General features: G+C 42.0%; 1 protein-coding gene across 1 annotated transcript in view; it reads right to left on the bottom strand.

The window, feature by feature from the left end:
• Window positions 1–837: 837 nt before the first annotated feature.
• GRPR (gastrin releasing peptide receptor) overlaps window positions 838–20,676 on the bottom strand; it is a 33,377-nt gene continuing 13,538 nt past the window's right edge. Inside the window, exons 2-3 of the mRNA XM_006122838.5 lie at window positions 9,739–10,090; window positions 838–6,146 (exon numbers count right to left, since the gene is read on the bottom strand). Coding sequence (XP_006122900.2) covers window positions 5,754–6,146; window positions 9,739–10,090 — 745 coding nt within the window. The 3' untranslated portion in view covers window positions 838–5,753. The remainder of the gene's footprint in view (window positions 6,147–9,738; window positions 10,091–20,676) is intronic.

The following is a 20,676-nucleotide window of genomic DNA, read 5'->3' on the forward strand; positions in this document are numbered from 1 at the left end:
TATTGCCGGGCTCCGCCATTTTTAAATGTCCGCTAGTGCGGACTCCGTGCCCCGCGGCTACACGCGGCACAGACTAGGTAGTTCGGACAAGGCTTCCTATTCCGAACTATCGTGGCACGGTCTAGGTAGTTCGGACTAGGCTTCCTATTCTGAAATACCGTTACTCCTCGTGGAGTAACAGTAGTTCGGAATAGGAAGTCTAGTCCGAACTACCTAGTCCGTGCCGCATGTAGCCGCGGGGCACGGAGTCCGCACTAGCGGACATTTAAAAATGGCGGCGCCCGGCAATTTGCAAATGAAGCCCAGGAAATTCAAATCCCGGGCTTCATTTGCAACTCCGGTTGCCTACATTACCACCCTAGTTCGAACTAGGGTAGTAGTGTAGACGTACCCTTAGAGACTTGTAAAAAAGTCCTTTTGTTAACCATGGTGCAATGCAGGCCTACAATTCCCAGTGAACTAATCATTATGGGTACATCTAAACTACATGGCTCCGTCGATGGAGCCAAGTAGATTAGTGTACTCGAAAAAGGGAAATGAAGCGGCAATTTAAATAATTGTCGCTTCATTTACAACAAAATGGCTGCTGCGCTATGCTGATCAACTGTTTGGCGGCACAGCGCAGTAGTCTGGATGCTCCACGATCGACAAGGGAAGCCCTTGTCGACCGCCCAGTAAACCTCATTCCATGAGGCATAACAGGGCGGTTGACAAGGGCTTCCCTTGTCAACCGCGGAGTGTCCAGACTACCACGCTGTGCCGCCAAACAGTTGATCGGCACAGCGTGGCAGCCATTTTGATGTAAATGAAGTGGTGATTATTTAAATCGCTGCTTCATTTCCCTATGTCTAGAAACCTTATCTACATGGCTCCATCGACAGAGCCATGTAGTCTAGACATACCGCATGATGTGTAATATAGAAAGATTAACATTGATCTGTTTTTGATTCAATACATATAATTTCTTAAATCCTGATCCTTCAAAGAGCTGTGCATGTGCCTTAAGTTAAACACATGTACATCTTTGCAGAATTGGGGACTTAAAACTTTACTAAATTTCTATTACTCAGATTCCATGCCTGGTTCTAGTATTTTAAAGGCCATGTGTTCTCTGTTAGGATGATTGCCATTGATTAATGTAACTGGGGTTCAGTCAGTGCTATAACTCCCGAGCCAGCATCTGTTCTCAGTTACAATCACGTAACAGAAAGCAAAATCTGATCTAGGCTGTATAGCTCTGAACCAGCTTTAATTATGTTTGTATGAATAGTGTAACTAAAAGCAGAAACTGACCCATGAACTGTACAAAACAAAATACAAATACTTGGCAAACTACATCCTTTCAGTAATGGCAAATTGTATATATTTCTGATCCTAAATACAGATTTAAATGACCTTCAAGTCAACTACCTCTTTAACAGCAATCTAGTATGGTTGCTTGGCTAACTAATATGTGTTTTATCTTGAGAGATTATAGAAAGTGGTACCATTAGAAATTGGATGAAGTGCAGGTCATATCACAAAGTAGAGAAGCAGGAAGCATTTGATTTTTAAAATATGTCTTCTGTATACTTCTTTGTGTCCCTGAAGAGTTGGCTCTTTTCTCTTGACCAATACTATATATGGGTTAACCAACATTGAAAAAAATTATATAGTCACATTTTATATGGTTCCATAGGAGATGTATTCTAAGCTAGATTGTGATAATGATGCATAACATTGCAAATAATAACCACACATTCAACTTTCAATGGATTGCTTATTGCTTATTTAGCAGCAATAAAATTCATGCCCTTAGAGGCCAAACCTGAGCTAAACTGAAAGACAGATTTTTCTCCTGGAGTAAATACAGATTTTCTGCTCTAAAATTGCTGCTTCTTTTTTTTTGAAGGGGGAGGAGGGTGGGCAGAGGGACAGTGGCATAAGCAATAATGGAATTCTCTTTTGCCAAATCATGCCTGGAAAATACCATCTGTCTAGTCTATGACCATAACTTTACTTCCATACTGATCAAAATGCTTCCTTTTAATGAAAAGTAGGAAATCACGGCTCCGAGTAGATGGCATATTTTTCTGCCCAAAATAAATATTTGGGTTCAACAATACCACCATTTTATTCCACCATATGCTTGTTTAATTATTGTTGCCATGCAGCGCAAACATTTGATGATCTGTAATTCACATTTCCTAGCACTATGTTTAGAAACACTGAGTCTCAGTTACTCCAAAGGTACAGAGTGGCATGATGAATGAAAGAGCTGGATTTATACCTTTCAGTTGCAGAGCTTTTCTTGTCTTTTTAGATTGTTTCTGGTGTTTTTCTTATAAGCAATTCTAAAAACATAAGTCCAAATCAATGCAATGTTTAGCTCAGTCTTGCAAGACCAGGAGGATATTTGTCTTTCACTGACTTCAAGGGGAGTTGAGGGAGCAATCAAAACTCGGGATTTCCAGTTTCTGGGAAATGTTTTATTTTGAAATTTCCCAGATATGGGAAATTTGGGGTATGTGTGTTTGAAATCCTGACCTGGGGTGAACTGTTTCTAAAGTCCCATTTGTTTTTTAAAAAGCAAAAACAAATAAACAAAACCAATTCAAGCCAAACCAGCAACCCCTCCAAATTTCCTGAGACTGCATCTTGGCCAAATCCATGATCTTACTGAAATCAATAGTAAATTTTGTATTGATTTCCATAAGATTGGGATTCAGACATTTGTAGTCATGTGAAAAATTGCATCATGTTTTTGAAACGGGGGTATTGAGATAAGTAATAGACTACAAAAAATACAATCCTAAATATTTCATTGTTCTTAAGAAAAACCTTTAGAAGTCTCCGTCTTTCATGTCCCAGGCTGTGTTTTTCTATTACATTAGTGCAATGGTGGGCCAAAAACAAGCACCAGGCTCAGACAGACAAGAAGACTTGAGAAAAAAAATTGTTCTTTGTCTCTTATAAAAATTTCAAATTTCCAAGAAAACATAATTGAAAAATCTGTCTGGGATAGCCCATTTCATTTCTTTGCCATCAGAAAATTTTTGATCAAAATGTTTTACAATGGAAAACTTGTGTTTTTATTAAATGAAGACTATTTTGAGGAAAGTAGACACTTTCTTCAATTTTTATGTTAGAAACCCAAAATCTGGTCTTTCTTCCTTTCAGACCCCAAGACTTTCTCAATTTTCAGTCAAAATGTTTTGGTTTGCAGTTTCTAAAAACCAAAACTTTGTAAAGTTTTTAAATTTTTGATGAAAAGTTGAAATCTTCAGCAAGCGTGAGTGAACGCAAACACACACGCGCGCGCGCACGCACATATATCTTTGACCAGTTCTAGAAGGGCAGATGAAAACAGGGACATCAGAAGAATACAGTAACAGACTGTCATACATGAATTTGTAACTAGAAAGAACTCTCTTCTTTTTCTGTATTATCTTATATATCTTTTGCATCAAAATTAGTGTGTTTGCTTTTGAAGAACAAACTGTTAGCTGTTGTTTGCACTTTGAGGAAAGTACTTTTAAAATCAGAACAAAAAAATCTCTCAACAGCTAACCTCACAGATCTCAGTACCCGTACTTGCAGTAAAAAGGTGAAAACCAATGCTAATCAGTCTAGATCTACACTATAGCCTTTTTCTGGCAGATTGCTTTTCTGAAAGAGGCTTTTCCGCCATTTGGTCCAGTCTAGATGGAGCCAAATGGTGGACAAGCCTCCTCTTTCGGAGGAGCCCTTATTCCTCGTAGAACGAGGTATACAGGGCTCCCCAAAAGAGTGAGTTTGCTCTTTCACAAAAAAAGGCGGAAGAGCAAATGTGTTCCCTGGACCTGATGGAGTTTTTCCGGGATACCTCCAGTATCCTAGAAAACCCCCACAGTCTAGATGTACCCTCAGTTAGTACCACACTGATGCATAATATACACTAAAGTAGTTACCTGATTTACAGCTAGGTCCATCTGAAGTCAATCAGGTGGAAAGTAATCATTCTATAAGTACTGCTCAACATTGGTTAAACCTAAACAGTTTTTTTCATCATGTTTACTAATTCACATTACTTTAATTTACTTAATTACTAGAGTATGGAAAATGTTCATTGCAAAATTCAAAACCACACACATTCCCCTCATTTGGGATTTAATGAACTGCTTGAAATGCATCCCAGAGTCTTTCAAAAGTTCCCAAACCTGGGCCCAGTGTCATGGTTTCACATCTATACCAGGCAAAACTAGTTTCTACAGCTGTGAATTCTGAGCTAATACAACCCCCAGACTGAAATATAGAGGACACTCACGTAGACTGAAACAGAAGGAAAATAACCCTTCTGAACTGCTCCACATCCAACATATACCCAGCAGGCAAGCTGGCAGAACCTCCTACTGAACTAAATGAGCACTGGGAAATTTGCTCTGGTCATGCTACAACCATTATATTACATTTCTGCATAGTCAATACAAATTTACCACAAAGTTTGGCTGGTTTCATTCTCCCTTTGTCTTTGACGTTTTCCGCTCACACCAAGATACACCATCAGCATTCACGGCTCTAACGTTCAAATTCTTCTCTCACGTGCGCCATTTTGCTTTGTAACTGAAAAGCTTGATCTGTATCCCACTTATTTCAAAGGGAGTTGGATTTTTCCTTATGTTAAAGCAGGATTTGCAATCTGTGGTATTTGTGGCACATTATCTTTCTATGCTAAAAATAATGGATGTCATGGTTCTACAACCAGCAGAGAGTAGAAAATACTGAAAACCTGATTGTCCACCAGTTTTACATCAGTGTAATTCCACTGAATTCAGTGGAAGTACAAGTTGAAAGTTGCTGTAATGGGTGTGACACCAGGACTTGAGTTTTTAATGTCATTCGTGGTACAATACATCCCCATGAAGCACTTCTGTGCTTACTTTGACATTCATTGTTCATCCTGAATCAAACACAACTAAAATTCTGTACTACTCATTTAATAACATAACCCTCATTATTTTGCACCCCAGAGAGAAGAGCAGAGTAGTCAGTAACTCCCAAAGTGCTGTGTTTTCCCTTCTGCAGTATGGCAAAATGTGCACTCTCAAACTGTAAACATCTTCTAACTCACATTTATTCAAATATTACCGCTTTCCATTGGTAATGTACAAGATACTGCTCATTTCAGATGGGGCAACACACCCCAGTAAACAACACTGTTAAAGTCTTTTTATGCTAAGAATACTGTACTCAAAACATTTATAAATATTTAACAGCTCTAGGAAATGGTCTAATTTTATTTTTTTTAAAAAGGGTCTCTCTCATCTAGATGAATTCACATCAGCCAAAAAACATGACAGAGTAAATCCCCATGAAGCATTTTCTGCAAACAATGGGACAAATCTTGGATCTCTTACATAGTTTTTATGTGACTGAATTTGGAGTCTGCCTGAATCAAAACTGAGGCAAAACTATGGACCTCAAGATTTGGCTCCACACCAGTGAAGGACTGATCTTACAGGGGACGAGTGCACTGAACTCTTGTTAAAATAAGTAGGCATGAAAGGCGTTTGGCACAGCACATGAGGTGTTCACTATGATGGTGTCAGGCCCTAAGGGAGCTGCTGCGTAGAACAGCGCTTCAGCTGTGAATGAAAACCCAGGCCCCTGGAAGTGCTGGAATGCAGCTGATGTCTCTATGCATGTATGCTACTCATTATCCCTGCAAAGCAGAGCTGGCAGCCATGCTAACTACACTGCGTGACAGTTTCCAAAGCTGTCCCCTGCCAGGTGCTCTATACACAGCCTTCATGACAGATGTGGTTGCCGTTGATGAGGCTGAACGTGGCTACTGAATGGTTGGTGCTCTTGAGAGAGGTCATTCGAGTGGTGCTTCTGCCCATGCTTTGGGACCTGATGAGGAGACGCGTTCTGCAGCACAACAGCTGGTTGTTGAACTGTTTCCTAAAACTTTTGCTGAGCAAGTAGAGAGCAAAAGGGTTTACACAAGAGTTAGCAAAGGCCAGGATTCGAGCACAGATGCTGGTGATGAAGTGCAACATTGAGGTGTCTACCTCTGAATAATGGTAGGACCGGTATAAATAAATAATGTGATTAGGAAGCCAGCAGAAAGCAAAGAGGCACACAAACACCAACACTGTCTTGGCCAGACGCTTACGCGAGTCGATCTAAAAAGAACACAGAGAAAAATAAATTAGCAAACATTCTTCACTTTGGCAAAAAGGTGGTGGAACTGGAAGTGCATTACTGTTCCTATCACAAGGGAGTGGCCGGGGGAAATGAGACTGTTAATGCAGAAGGGTCTGGACAGCGCAAAACTTTAGCAACTAAAATATGTCTTCTATCTACAGATAAAACACAGGTTAACCTAATGCTCAGTGATAGTATATTACTAATCTCACCATGATCAGCAGAAGTCCAAGAACCAGCAACTTATTAGTCATGATGCTGGGGGCTGCCTAGCACACTGCACAGAGCATAGATGTGATACTACTAGGGACCACATGGTATGCAGACTCTGCTCATCATCAGGCAAGATCATTGTTTCTCCTTCATGGAGTCTTCTCCCCAGCTACTGTAGCTTCCTTTCTCTCCCTCCAAGCTTCTTTTGTATTTCCCTATGTAAACCCCTCCTAGTCCCTTGGGTTACTTTCTTCTGTGTTTGGTAACTTTTCTCCAGAAAACAGTCCCCTTCTCCCCCTCCTCCCCCCCCCCCCCCGATAAGATGGGTAAAATGGCTTTCCCCTAAGTTGCACGCACTCCGTGGGATCATTTTTGTGTGGTCAAACAAGCATCATTAATGTTAAGTATTCCCCATTGCCCTTCATCTAGTGAATACCAGTTGCATGTCCTGTCAGCAATTGTGACTGTAGGCTTTCCATGATACAGAAATTTCATGATACAATTTAATAATACCATCCACCATTCATAAGTTGCACAGACAGGACCCCTAGTTTGTCACAGGGCATATGTCATAATTGGCTTTCCCAACCTCCCAGTTTGTACTATGATGGAGAAGGCCAAGTTGCAATGGAAGGACAAACTCTCTGAGGCCTGGTCTACACTAGCAAAAGCAGTATTCTGTTCACATGACAGTTAACATGATACACAGACAGGGCAAGCTACAGTTGTATATTGATTTAGTGAGGAAAGGTGAAGCTTAAGGGACAATCCTGCGAGGGAGCCTAGAGTTCACCCTGAACACCTCTAAAGTTACAACCTGCCCAGTAGGGTGATACAGCATGATCTCTCTCATTGTAAAAACATACCTATTGGCATAGTGCAGACAAGACCTTAGATGGGATCCACCATCCAAAAGAGGAAGATACAACTGCTCCAACTCGGGAACCTCTGGACAGCATTGCAAAATGGGAGCTGCAATGCCTCCTGTATCTTGATGGCACAGAGGGTCTTAAGAGGCTGTCGTATGCATGCCTCTTGGGGTCATGCCCTACCTCTTCCCCTCCCCTCTTAGTGTGGCTCTTGTTGCTAGCTCCACCTGTGACTCTTCACATTGTGAAGCACCATCTGTGCCCATCCCAGTGTTCCGTTCCCATGCAGCTGCGAGGTACATTCTGGTCCTTGCAAAGTAATGGGCTCAGTTCTGATTGCTACACTTGAGGAGGGTGAGAGTTGAAACTCTGGATATACCTACATAGCAAAAACTGTGCACAGGCTTGCTTCACTGAGCATGGCTGACTCCAGCAAATATGGGTAACAATAGCAGTGAAGACAGCACAGCATGGGTTAGTAAGATGATTACACACTCAGGGTCCATGCGGGGCTTACACTACCAGCTGTAAAATTGTTGCTGTGATGCCTTCGCTGCTTTTGTTACCCTCTAGTTTGGACAGAGTAGCCCATGAATCACTTTTACTGAGCAGGCATATTCAAAATCTCAGCTGTCACCCTTATAAAACTGAAGCATAGTTAGATAGGTCTCATTTGAGGTATGAAAGTCCTGTGACAGAGACTAACAAAAATATCTATAATATCGTGAGCTTTTGTGGGCAAAACCTACTTCATCAGATGAGCTGGAGAGGAATCATCTGAAGAAATAGGTTTTACCTATGAAAGCTCATGAAACTATATATATTTTTGTTAGTCTATAAAGTGCCACAGGACTACTAATTTTTAAAGTTACAGACTAACACTGTACCCTTTGAGACTTTTTGAGTTAGATAGTTACTTCCCAAAGCACTATAAGTAAATTGAGAATTAAGCTGTTCACAAAAAGTAGATCTTTTCCTGTGATAGAAGCTAGCATGGAACAGGCAAGAAGACACTGGCATTGTGCATCATGGCTTTATTTCATGTTCCTTTAATTCCATAAGCTGAAGAGTAGTTTTTGAATTCCGAAAAGATTGACATGTACCAGATGACAGTCAAACATCCCCAAAGATCTAACTGTAAATTCAATCCTGTAGGATAAGTCTCTCCATGAGTGAACTGTATTTATATATATACTTTAATGTAGCCTTAATTTGATATTGAAGCTATTGTGGCCCACATCTACACTATGGCAAAAGGAAGCAATGCAATAAAGAAATCAATATCACTTATCTCAGACAAAGAACGATGGCTACAGAGTGCACTAGAGGACTGAAATCATTGACTGACTCAGCTTGACCAGACTCACTTTTTGCTATCTTTATTATTCTGTAAACAAAACGTAGGGGGAAAGGACAAAGGAGAAGTGACTCTATATTTCTAGCGCACTTTAGACGGTAACCAAAGCAGTCGTCAACCTGGCAGAAAGGTCGGAGAGGTGGGGAAAAGACTTATAAGCATTCAAAAATAATGTAAAATAAGTACTTTGTGAAATCCACCCACTTTACTGTACTGAAAGCACATATTTCGATCCATATGGTGCTACCTTAAAACTAATGGTGGAAAAACTTCTTAAGGTTCAAGAAATTAAGCTCATATATGTTTCTGACAAAGGGTAAAGCCACTGTTTGTACAACTAACCCCACTCAGGTAGAGTCTGAAACATAACAGTATGGGCCTCTTGTGACTCAGGTATATTGGAAAGAGCTTACCTCTGCGAGGAAGTGGCACCAGCTCAGTTCAAGGCAAGAATATAAACTGATTTATTGAAATTAGAGCAAAACCACATACTGACACTTATTTCAGTTTAAGGGCAGCTTCCTTCAGATACTTTAAATCAAGAGGGAATTGGTTTATGCAATGCTGCAATAGTCCACATGTAAATTGAAAGAGGAGAGTCCACACAGAGGGTTGTACTGGTTTAAAGCAGTTTAAAAACAAATCCAGGTTAAATTTGTGTAACTTTCCTATTTAGACAAGATCTAAGGGTTGTGGCATACGGGAGCTGGAGATGTCATTTCCAGCTCAAGCAGACATACCTGTTCTAGCTCTGATCAACCTAGTGTGCTAAAAATAGGAGTTGAGCCACACTTTTGAGAGCAACTAGCTCCCAGAGTACATGCCAAGGGTTTCCATACAGGATCGTACTTGGGGCTAGTTACCCCAGCTCACTGCTGGTGACCCCAGGAGGCTGTTGTTTCCAGTTCTCTATCTTGATCAAAGCTACGAAGATGTTACGCCATCTCCAGTATAAACATACTTTAAGTGCTCTTAGCTGGAAACAGTAGTAGAGTCACAAATGTCCAGCCACTAAATGGGAACAGACCTTCCACACTCTCCTAGAGTAAGTTTCTCTATTCATGGTACAAACTTCATGTCATTCCACACAAGAGTAATATACTCAACTTTCCAATACAAATAAATTCATACCTGTTTCCTAACATGTATATTTCCTTCCACGGGTATGTTGTAAGCACTCCGGATCAAATTTTTAGCAATGAAATAGTAATATACTGAAATGATTGATAGAGGAATGATGTAAAAGATCAGAAATGAGGCCATTGAATGAATTTTTGGATGTAGCCCGTCAGAATGCGGATAAGGGGCACAGCTGATGAAGGTTTTGTTAGTGCCTTTGTCATGGAAAGGGTGCAAGTCAGAAAATACAGCTTCAGGAATGGCAAGCAGCATGGATAAAACCCAGATCATAGCAGCTTTCAGACAAATCTTCATCAGCGCATGGGAAGCTTGGATATCCATAGGTCTCACTATGGCTTTATACCTAAGAACAAAGAGAATGAACTGTTAGTAACCATGACAATGAACAATAGTCATCCTGGGTTAAATTTAACTTTGGCCAATACTTCACAGATCTCTCTCTCATTTTGGAAACATGCCAACAACAGTTTTCAACTGGCTCTGGTTGAAATTTTTAACATTTCTGAAATTTTGCAATCAGGTCAACTTGTCACCAGTTAATTCAATTTCAGGTGCATTGATTTTAAACATGTACAGAGATCCTCTGAAATTCATGTATGAGTACAAATGGCATTAAGAGGAAGTAAAATGAGTTTACTTTTAAAGCATAAACACTATGATACTTCTGCTACAAATGCAACAGCAATTAATTCAGTTGTGGAATCTCAATCATAGGACATTATTAAGGGCGGGTTAGACAAACACCTGTCAAGGATGGTAAGATGATACTAGTCCTGCCCTGAGTGCAGGAGACTGGATTAGATGACTTCTCGAGGTCCCTTCCAGCTTTAAGATCCCACGAGACGTATCCTTTCTGCCCAAGGCTGTGTTTATGGGTAATAAGAAGGAAATGAAGGAAGAGCAGGGTGACCCTGCCCTTTGTACCTTCACTTCAGAGCACAAGGAATTGGCACTGGGTAGGACCACTCCCATATGTATCACTGGGGAAAACTTTCCAGCACATTGTATGTGATACGTTTACCCTTACAGTGTAATGTACTAATGCAACAATTACTCTATATAGGAAGCTATTCTGTACATGAGGTAATACAAGCCTCTATTCATTTTATATGTCAGGGTTGTAGCAGTTAACTGATATGTTGTACTGGGGCCACACCATTGGAGATGTTATGCAGAGTATATTAAGATATTTGTGTGTTCTGTGATCGCCAAGTTTTTAGAGAATGAAATAGTATGATTCCTCATATGCTTTAGAGTGTGGATCAACTCTCCCCTCCCTTCATACATACACTTTCCCCTCAACTTCTCTTTAGAGATTTCTATTGAGGACGTTTAATCAGTCATGCAGTTTAAAATTAATTTTAAAACCTCTTGTTCCCTCTCAAGATCTATATCAGGATACCTGTGACTTCAATTGTAATTCGTTCCGTTCTTCTAGTTAAATTTTTTTTTGTGGTGGGTCAACTAGTATTTTAGGCCTGGTAGGGATTTGTCTAATGTTCACTGGCCATTCTATGAATGTATCTTCTCCTATCTCTGTCAGTAGCAAATATATCAACTTTTTTCCAACTAACTGAGAGGTTGGCATGTGCAATCCCTTGTGATGCCTATTATTAATGAATGTACTTAACAGCGTACACTGCAAGGTTCACTCTACTTCCCTTCAGGCAAAACTCATCCCCTCAGGCTGTTGTCATCAACAGTAAGGCATTTTATCATGTTTGCAGACAGTTGTCAAGAATTGAAATAAGCTAACATCAGGCAAATCTCAAGTTTTCCTCTTCTGTGCAGGCAGATCAGCTATGATTAGGATCATATTAACTGTTCACAGTAACATATGTTGTGTAATGAAAGCCAGTCTCTTGAGGCATAACTGATAGTGATTTGGATGCCATTTCTACCCCAAAAAGACCATTTCAGTGATTTTTTTCTAAATCCTTCACTGTCACTCAGCATTATAGGACCCTGTTTGTTGCAACACCTGTTTAACTGGTTAACATTCTGCAGAGCTGAGTAATGAGTTCCAATAGTCACTACACACACAGACCTACAGACACATCCATGCTGCGTGCTGGGCAGCTAGCCATTTATTGCCCCAAAGCACTTTTATAAAATATTGAATGTCCAGTAATAATACTGAAAACTCCAGTAATTTTAGTCCCTAACTTAAATCACAATGAAGTCAGTGGGAGTCTGCCCACTGAAATCAGTGAGAAGTCATTGGATCAGACTCATGGATTCAGGAATCAACATATTTGCCTCCTGTGGTTATTAATAGCACGTATTTGGGGGGATGTAGTGGAGAGAGCCTGAGGGATGAGGCCTGGTGTAAAGGGCCCAGTATAGGGCCTAAGGCCTCCATTTAAATAGCCAGGTACTGCTGATATAAAGCAAAGTTAGCAAAAGTTAGTCTGTGAGAAAAGTTAAGCCCTGTTACAAAGCAGATACTTGGTGCAGTTTCACATAAACTTGGCTAAAGCAGAGCTGGCATAAGCACTCAAGGCTACGTCTACACTGCAGAGTTTTTGTGCAAAACCAGCCATTTTGGGGAAAAAACTCGTGGCACGTCCACACTACAAGCACATTTTTGTGCAAGAAAGAGTACAGTAGATCGTCAGAAGTCAGAGCTCTTGTGCAAAAAGGTGTGTGTGCATGGACACCAGAGGTTTCTTGTGCAAGAGACCCCTATCAGAAAAAGCACAGGTGCTCTGACGGTCATTCTGTGAATGGCAATCAGCGCTTTCTTGTGCAAGAGCATCTATGCAGTGTGGACGCGCTCTTGCACAAAAACTTTTGGGGGAAGATTTCATGTAAACACATCCCAGAAAAGAAGTACCAGAACACCCCGATACAAAGACAATACATGGACACACTGGCCCCACTTAAAGAGAAGGTCAGTCTGAAAGAGCAATGGATAGCAATGTTTTGATTGAACCAACAAGTACAAGCTAAAGCATGGTAACTAACCATGTAAGAGGCACCATGCATTACATTTTTGTATCAGCATATAAAGGAGGAGCCAAAAACGGGATCTCCTTTGCTGGTTGAGGGGGGAACAGAAAGTCCCTCCATTCATTGGCATGGGCATACATATATTACTTGTAGCGCACTAATGCCATGCTTTGTCGGCAATAAACCTGGCCAAGTGCCTTTGTCGCTGAATGGAGTCTGTGGTCTTTCGGGCAGTTGATCAGAACCTACCTAAGAGGTTATCTGAGCAGGGCCAGTGCAGCACACCGAGAGAACACACACACGCAATCAACACCTGCCGATGGGATAATCAGCATCTGTGCTTCTCCTACTCTCTGTACTAGATAGTGAGGTCCTTAAGCACATGCCTGTCTTTAAGCATGGGAATAACTGTGACACTCTCCTAAATACCTAGGAGGGTGAGTACCCTCATCATCACCCCCTTTAGCATGGAGCAGACTTGTCTGTGACTGCTGGGGATAAGCTCTCTGGCAGTACAGGCCTCGCCTTCTCTGTAGAGATACAGGTTGAACCTCTCTAGTCTGGCACCTTCGGGATATGATGGGTGCCAAACCAGAGAATTTGCCGAACCATGGGAGGTCAGTATTGTGAGGAGTGGGTCTCTTTATTTTTATTTCACCAAGGCGAATAAATAAAACAGAGCTTGCAGTGCTGCTTAATAATGTATGGTAAAGCATAAAACCCCTGCTTATGCTTAGTGGTATTTCCAACACTTCCACTGCTTACTGGGCTCTTAGAAGACATTTAGGGGTAAATTAGAGCTAAGTAACAGCACAGGACACTGACAGCCAGGACTGGTGGATGAGAGCCAGATAAGTACTTTACTTTTTCTGGTGATCTAGACTTTAAGAAGATATTTTCAGTATAGTAGAGGCTGGACCTCCTTTGTCTGGCACCCTTGGGACCTGGCTCAGCCTGAATGAGGGAATTTGCCAGATCATGGAATGTCCCCTACCACCAGCCTCGCACTAAGCTCCCCCTCCCTGTGGCTGGCTCCATTCTGGCCCCACTGCCACTGTGCTCCAGACTGCAGGACTTGGACTTGGTTTCTGGCCTAGGCTAGGGCTCCCCGAGGCTGGGGCTCCCCAGCTGCAGTGGCCCCGCTTCTCCTCCAGCCAGCTGGAAATTCCCAGGGACGGGGCTTGCTGGCTGCCCTGTCTCTGCCGTGCTCTGCCAGGATCCCCAGGGACAGGGCTTGCTGGTTGCCCCACTTTTGCTGTGCTCCGCCCGGGATCCCCGGGGACAGGGTTCACCAGTCCCATTGCTGCCCCACCCGGCTGGGACTTCCTGGGGAAAAGGCTCGCACTCCCCTGCTGGACCATGGATGTTGCAGACCAGTGAATCCTGGATTTTGGAGGTTTAACCTGTACATCACTCCTGACACAACATCTGTACCGACATTTCACAATGACTGTGATGAACAGAGTGACACAGATTTTTATTTGAGCCCTCACAGCCTCATATGTCACTCTATTGGTGAGCTAGCCTATAAATACCAGGCTCAGAAGATTCCTGTAACCCACATGTACTCTTCTGTAACCCTTGCCAGTTGACACTCAGAGATTCCTGGGTCACTTCAGAAGGAACTTCGATAGGAATACTGACCGTTAGCCATAAGTTTAAATACCCTGCTGAAGCAGGGCCTAAGTGCAGCTCCTAAACAATGTGTTCTCTGCTATCTAGGCTTGATCCTGTCATTACACACACACATACACACAACTCAATGGTAATTTGAGGTGTACAATGCATGGCACCATTCAGAGCTCAGCAGCAAATCTAGGTACCACCTTGCTGGCACTGCTGCCTGACGTTGCTCTCAAACTGAATAACTCTAATTTTTGTGCAACACTCATATTTTTCAGCTGAAAAATGCCAAAAGAAATTCCCACACAGGATTAAAAAGCAAGAGATGATTCATATGCAGTAATAAAGGCCAACATTTGGAAAGAAGAAAGTGGCTTTTGAAGACTCAATCACGTAAAATGTGATGTTAGTCAAGAATCACTGCCAGTGCCAAGCACTCCGAGTTGTCAATCTGCACAGATGAAAAAGCCTGGATTGCTGATTCAATTGGAAATATGAATGAGACTGACCTATGCTTCTGCACAGATTGGAACTTCTCTGTACCCATTGTATGTATCAGACAGAGAATCACACAAAAGCACTAATGACCTCATATGCAGGACGGCTGCCTGAGTTCTATGTGCCTTGGGATCCTATTCTCTGCTGATACAAAGAAAACACAGATGAGGCTTTAAACAAAATCAACTATTCTTTTAAAACCTTTTCTGAAGGCGCCACGTTTAGTCTAAGCCGGGAAAGGAGTCAGTCATAAATACATGAGGCTGGGTGCTCAGCCAATGCAGCAACAGGGGCACCAACCTGCCGTAAAGCCAGCATTTCATGATTCGACCTGCGTAGGGCTCCTTGCAGGGAGGCAAAGAACTGTTGCAACAGCTTCAACTCCAGTCTTTTTTTCCTGGGTTTTTCCAAAGGGGTCCTATCCAGAATGGCCCTGCCCCTGGCAATCTCTAGCTGCTAGGACAGCCTGGGAGAGTAGTGGACAGCCAGCTATTAGAACATGGCTATTCTAATCTGTGCCAGGAAATTGGCCTGGTGTTGCAATAGCTTGGAGGATCCAAATTATTCCTTTTGTATCTTCTCCTATGAGCTGCACCCAGCTCTCCCCAGCCAAGGCTCAGGATCTGGGCCACTGACTCTAAATGCCAATAAACTTCTGTTGCGCTGAATTATGGAAGATGAATTTTTCCTCAGATTTGAACAAGGCAAGAAGTCAAAAAAGAGCTAGATGCATTGATGGAGGTTAGGTCCATCTATGGCTGTTAGCCAGGATAGGTAGGAATGGGGTCCCTATCTTCTGTTTGTCAGAGACTGGAAATGGGGGACAGCGGATGGGTCACTTGATGATTTCCTGTTCTGTTCACACCCTCTGGGGTTCTTGGCACTGGCCACTATCGGCAGACAGGCTACTGGGCTAGATGGACCTTTGGTCTGACCCAGTATGGCCGTTCTTATGCCTAATGAAAACCTGATCCATTGTAGTGCCTGACATCATAGGTGGCAAGTTATATGGGCCTGTAGTGCCTCAACAACAGGAATATTCGTGGCCTGGGCCCTGCTCCACCAAATTTTGGGACCAGATCTTTTTACTCTGCTTGATGTCCCTGCACTCTCCCCGCTGCGTGCCCCTGAACCCGGCTGCCGCCCCTGCGCTCCCCTCCATGTGACCCACAGCTCCATCTGCTGCCCCCATGCATCCCCCGCATGATTTAAAGTGGCCTTCTCTTCCTCCCCCCGCTGCCAGCCCTAGCAGTGCAGTGAGGTTGGAACAGTTTCCAATTGGCATACGGTGTGGCTAATCTACACCCCTCTGTCAGCAGAGGGATCTTAATTAGATGTATCAAAAGTGCAAATGAAGCTGGGATTTAAATATCCCGTGCTTCATTTGCATAATGGTGGACGCCGCTTTTTTTCAAAATGGGGCCGTTCAAAAAACCCCGGCAGTTGAGACAGGGCATTTTTGACCGGAGTACAAGATCTTTGGAAATGGGGCATTTCTGTCAAAAATGCCCCATCTAAACTGCCTTTTTCTTTCGAAAAGCCCTGTTTTGAAAAAAGTGGCAGTCGCCATTATGCAAATGAAGCATGGGATATTTAAATCCTGGCTTCTTTTGCACTTTCAATACGTCTAATTTACATCCCTCTGCCGACAGAGGGGTGTAGTTTAGATGCAGCGTATATCACAGCTAGCTCATATGTGTGGAGATCCCCACCTCCCCTGAGCCTCTGCCAGAGGCTGGTGCTCTCTGTAAGTGCAAGCACTCCCCGTCCCCCTTCCCCTGCACCTCCTCACACAGCTCCTTCCCTCCCAGGGCTGCCAATGGGTAGTCTGATTTATTTAATTTTTGCTCTTGTGACTACAAATTAAAAACTGTCAGGAGAGGAATAGAAGACAGGCTGCTAGGGGCCTACCATACTTAGATCTCTCTAAGTACGTGTCTCTTAACTAGGGCTACCAGTTTGGGTTGGATGTATTCCTGGAGGTTTCATCACAACAGAATCTTTAATTAAAAATGAATCTTAAATTCCTGAAGACTCCATGACTCCTGGAAAGTTAGAATCCCAGATGGCTTCTATTTATGTGCATATGGCTAGCTCTGTATTGGGATCATTGGATAATTATTTCCTGCTGTTATAGTCATTGAAAAATAAATGCCATAGACAAGGGATATGTATGGTAAGGTTTTCTCATATTGAGGTTAACATGTCACAGAAAATGTTGGAAAATGTGTATAATTATTTCTTCATGTAAAAAAGCTACCAATCATAACACATTACCAATGTACTTTGCAGCTTCAGCTACACAAACATTAGTTAATGCCATGCAAACAGCACTAATGCCACATCCACAAACATAAACAGATTCCTATTTGTACCATAAGAAAAAAAAGAACTGCTCATCCATTTTCTAAAAGCACTCATTATAACAAAGCCTCACACCAGGGACTCTGTACCTTGCCAGCGGGAGTAAATTGGCTTAGCTCCATTATGGTTCTTTACAAAGTTAAGGCAATTTTCACCAGCTGAGGATTTGCCCCCAAATTATTATTGCTCAGAAATCCCTAACTGCAGAGATTTGAGTGGCAGCTTGGATTTCACAGCAGGGAGTGAGACGTTCTGTTTGTGCTGCATAAACCTAAGCCCCTTGTGGTTTTTTCCTCCTCTACTTACAGCTGAGGAGCTACCTATGGTCGTGGCATCCATTGCAAAACAGCATAAGATGGCTAACTCTACGGGAAGACGTGATGTTTTCCCTCAGGCTATAAATCGATTTAGCCATATTTGTTTTGGTTTCTGTCATTTGTATGAAGGAGGAAATTCCAGGCTCTGTGAGGGAGGGGATGCCCCAGGCAGCCTCACCTTTCTTTCTGTTTCATGCCTCTTTTGAATTGATGACTCACTCTCCCTCTTTCAGGACATCAGTTGAAGCAATTGTTGAAGTTTGAATCACTGCATCCATGTGTGGAAGAAAACATTGTCCTCACTCTGCGTAAGTAACAAGTAGCCAGAGGCAGTTTTATTCGAGCAATATTGCAAGGAAAGCCTGATTCGGACGGGAGCCCTCCCCCCCCTTAGGCAGATCTTCAGAATACAAGCAGTTATGAAGCAGTTTATATACTGTAACTTTCCCAGTACAAACACCAATGGTTAACAGTTATTTCTTAGTTCCTCCCAGATGCTCCTTATCTCAAGGAGTCAGCATTCTATCCTTATCTCCTAAAGTGAGGCGAGAGGCGAGATCTTTTACAGCTCTCGCGTTGTCAGGTCTCAGAATTAGTAGCAGAGCAAGAGTTAGGCTAAGAAACCTAAAATGGCTGCACAGAAATCCCCTTTTCTATTCCCTGCTTCCACACATTCCCTATTTCTTTGATGGGGTCCCTGTGGTATTTCTGATTGTCACACTTCCCTGGAGGAGGTGATGTAGATGAGTCAGACAAAAGAGCTGGATGAATAATTGACTTTTTCAATTTTCTGGCAGTTCTGAAAAAAAAATCTGTTTTGACCTGAATTGAAACCAACATTTTTTTCCAGAATTTGGGGCAAACCAAAAACACAAAAACAATTTATTTTGGGTCAAATGAAAAATTTTGGTATTGATCCATTCACCTTTTTAAATGGAGGCAAAGGAAATGAAAGGCTAGATTTACAAAAATGGAGGAATACCGCTCCTTATATCTAATAGTCTAGTGATTAGGGCACTTACTCGAGAGGAGACCAGGTTGAATGCCTGTTCTGGGACAGGCATATGAACACAGCTCTTTCCCCTGTCACGTATAGACTCTACCCATTGAGCTATATGGTGTTAGGGAACCACTACTACCTTCTCTTTGTTTTTTGTGAAGCTAGCTCCAAAAAATCAGAATGTTTTGTTTTTGATAAGTGTTGACTCAAACAATTTGAGTTTTATTTTGGGATTCTGAGTTAATTTCATCCTGAAACTTAAAGAAAAATCTCAGAGGGTGGGGCATTAATCAAGGCAGACTGAAGTGTTCACAAATGCAGAGAAGTGAAATTGCTGAGTTCTGCAGATCTAGAAAACAAACTCCCATTAAGTATCTGGTGTGTTCTGCTGAAATAAGGGGAGTGAAAATCCTCTTATTACTATCTGCCCGTATTTGAGCTCCCAGCAGAAAAGAACCAAGAAACCATGAGCAATTTAAAAAATTCAACTTTTCCAGAGATCAAAAAGTCTCACGTTCAATGTGTTTGTAAAATTTCACCTGAATCAGTTCCTCTGTCTCTTTTGCTAAATATGTGCACTCCAATCTGAGCTTGTTGTTCTTAATAAATTGTACATCTATATTGAGACATGTGAATGCAAAGGCAGCTAGTGTTTGGAATGTAAATCTCTTCTTTCTTTTCCACTGAATTGACATTTCAATGGCAGAGTTAGCATATTATCTACTCTTCCCTTAGAATCATAGAATCATAGAATAATAGGACTGGAAGGGACCTCAAGAGGTCATCGAGTCCAGCCCCCCGCCCTCAAGGCAGGACCAAGCTCCACCTACACCATCCCTGACAGATGTCTATCTAACCTGTTCTTAAATATCTCCAGAGAGGGAGATTCCACCACCTCCCTTGGCAATTTATTCCAATATTTGACCACCCTGACAGTTAGGAATTTTTTCCTAATGTCCAATCTAAACCTCCCCTGCTGCACTTTAAGCCCATTACTCCTTGTCCTGTCCTCAGAAACCAAGAGGAACAAATTTTCGCCTTCCTCCTTGTGACACCCTTTTAGATATTTGAAAACCGCTATCATGTCCCCCCTTAATCTTCTTTTTTCCAAACTAAACAAGCCCAGTTCATGAAGCCTGGCTTCATAGGTCATGTTCTCTAGACCTTTAATCATTCTTGTCGCTCTTCTCTGTACCCTTTCCAATTTCTCCACATCCTTCTTGAGACTTGAATTCAAATCTTCCTCCTCACTTGTGCACATTAGAAAATCACCATATGAACTGGATGAATTACAAATTCTGTTCAGGAATAACTCGGGAGTGATACAGTAAAGGAAGTTTAGAGAAAAATTAGATTTCATTGGTATTCTGGATGGAAATTTAACAGAGACAGCACTGTTCCTGGCTAACATCACTGCTATAGAGCCTTCCTGACATGAGCACTGAAATCTATCTCAACTTAATTTTCAAAATAGAAAACAAAAGTGTTGAAGAGGTTATGTAGTTTATTGTACTGAAGTAATGGGAGCTCTGGGTAAAATCCATTCCTTAGCAAACAGTGCAATATTTCTCTGTCAGCCATGCCATTTCAGATTTTGATGGGATGAGAGGACTCTGGGGGGCATGGCTACACAACAGGGCAAAAGTTGCATTAAGCTACGCAACTTCAGCTATGTCAATTGCATAGCTGAAGTCAAAGTAGCTGAATTCGGCTTTTGGTGCGGTCTACTCAGCAGGAAGTTGAAGGAAGAACAATCTTTCTTTGACTTCCCTTACTCCTCGTGAAATGAGGGTTACAGGAATTGGAGTAAGGAGTCCTGCAGCTCACCATTATTTTGAAATAATGGCTTGCAGTGTAGATGCGCTCTTTATTATTTCAGAATAATGTCAGTTATTCCAAAATCATGCTGCCGTGTAGATGGACCCTAAGTCATCTTATCCAGGACTATGCATTTTAGATGCACTGGCTAAGGGCAATATTTTCTGGCATATTTTGAAAAGTGAATAATACAAATTATGGCAATAATCAACCATTTTAAGGACTTTATGACTGCAGTCGCTGTTCTTTGTTCTGGAATTGGCCTGAATACAGCTGGAACCCTAATAATGTGAGGCCTACATATATCTGATACTTATATGACACTTTCTCATTCTTCCTTTTCTCAAACTTAGAAAA

Source organism: Pelodiscus sinensis, chromosome 1, assembly GCF_052426305.1.
Source record: "Pelodiscus sinensis isolate ZL-2025 chromosome 1, ASM5242630v1, whole genome shotgun sequence".
NCBI classification, from domain to species: Eukaryota; Metazoa; Chordata; order Testudines; family Trionychidae; genus Pelodiscus; species Pelodiscus sinensis.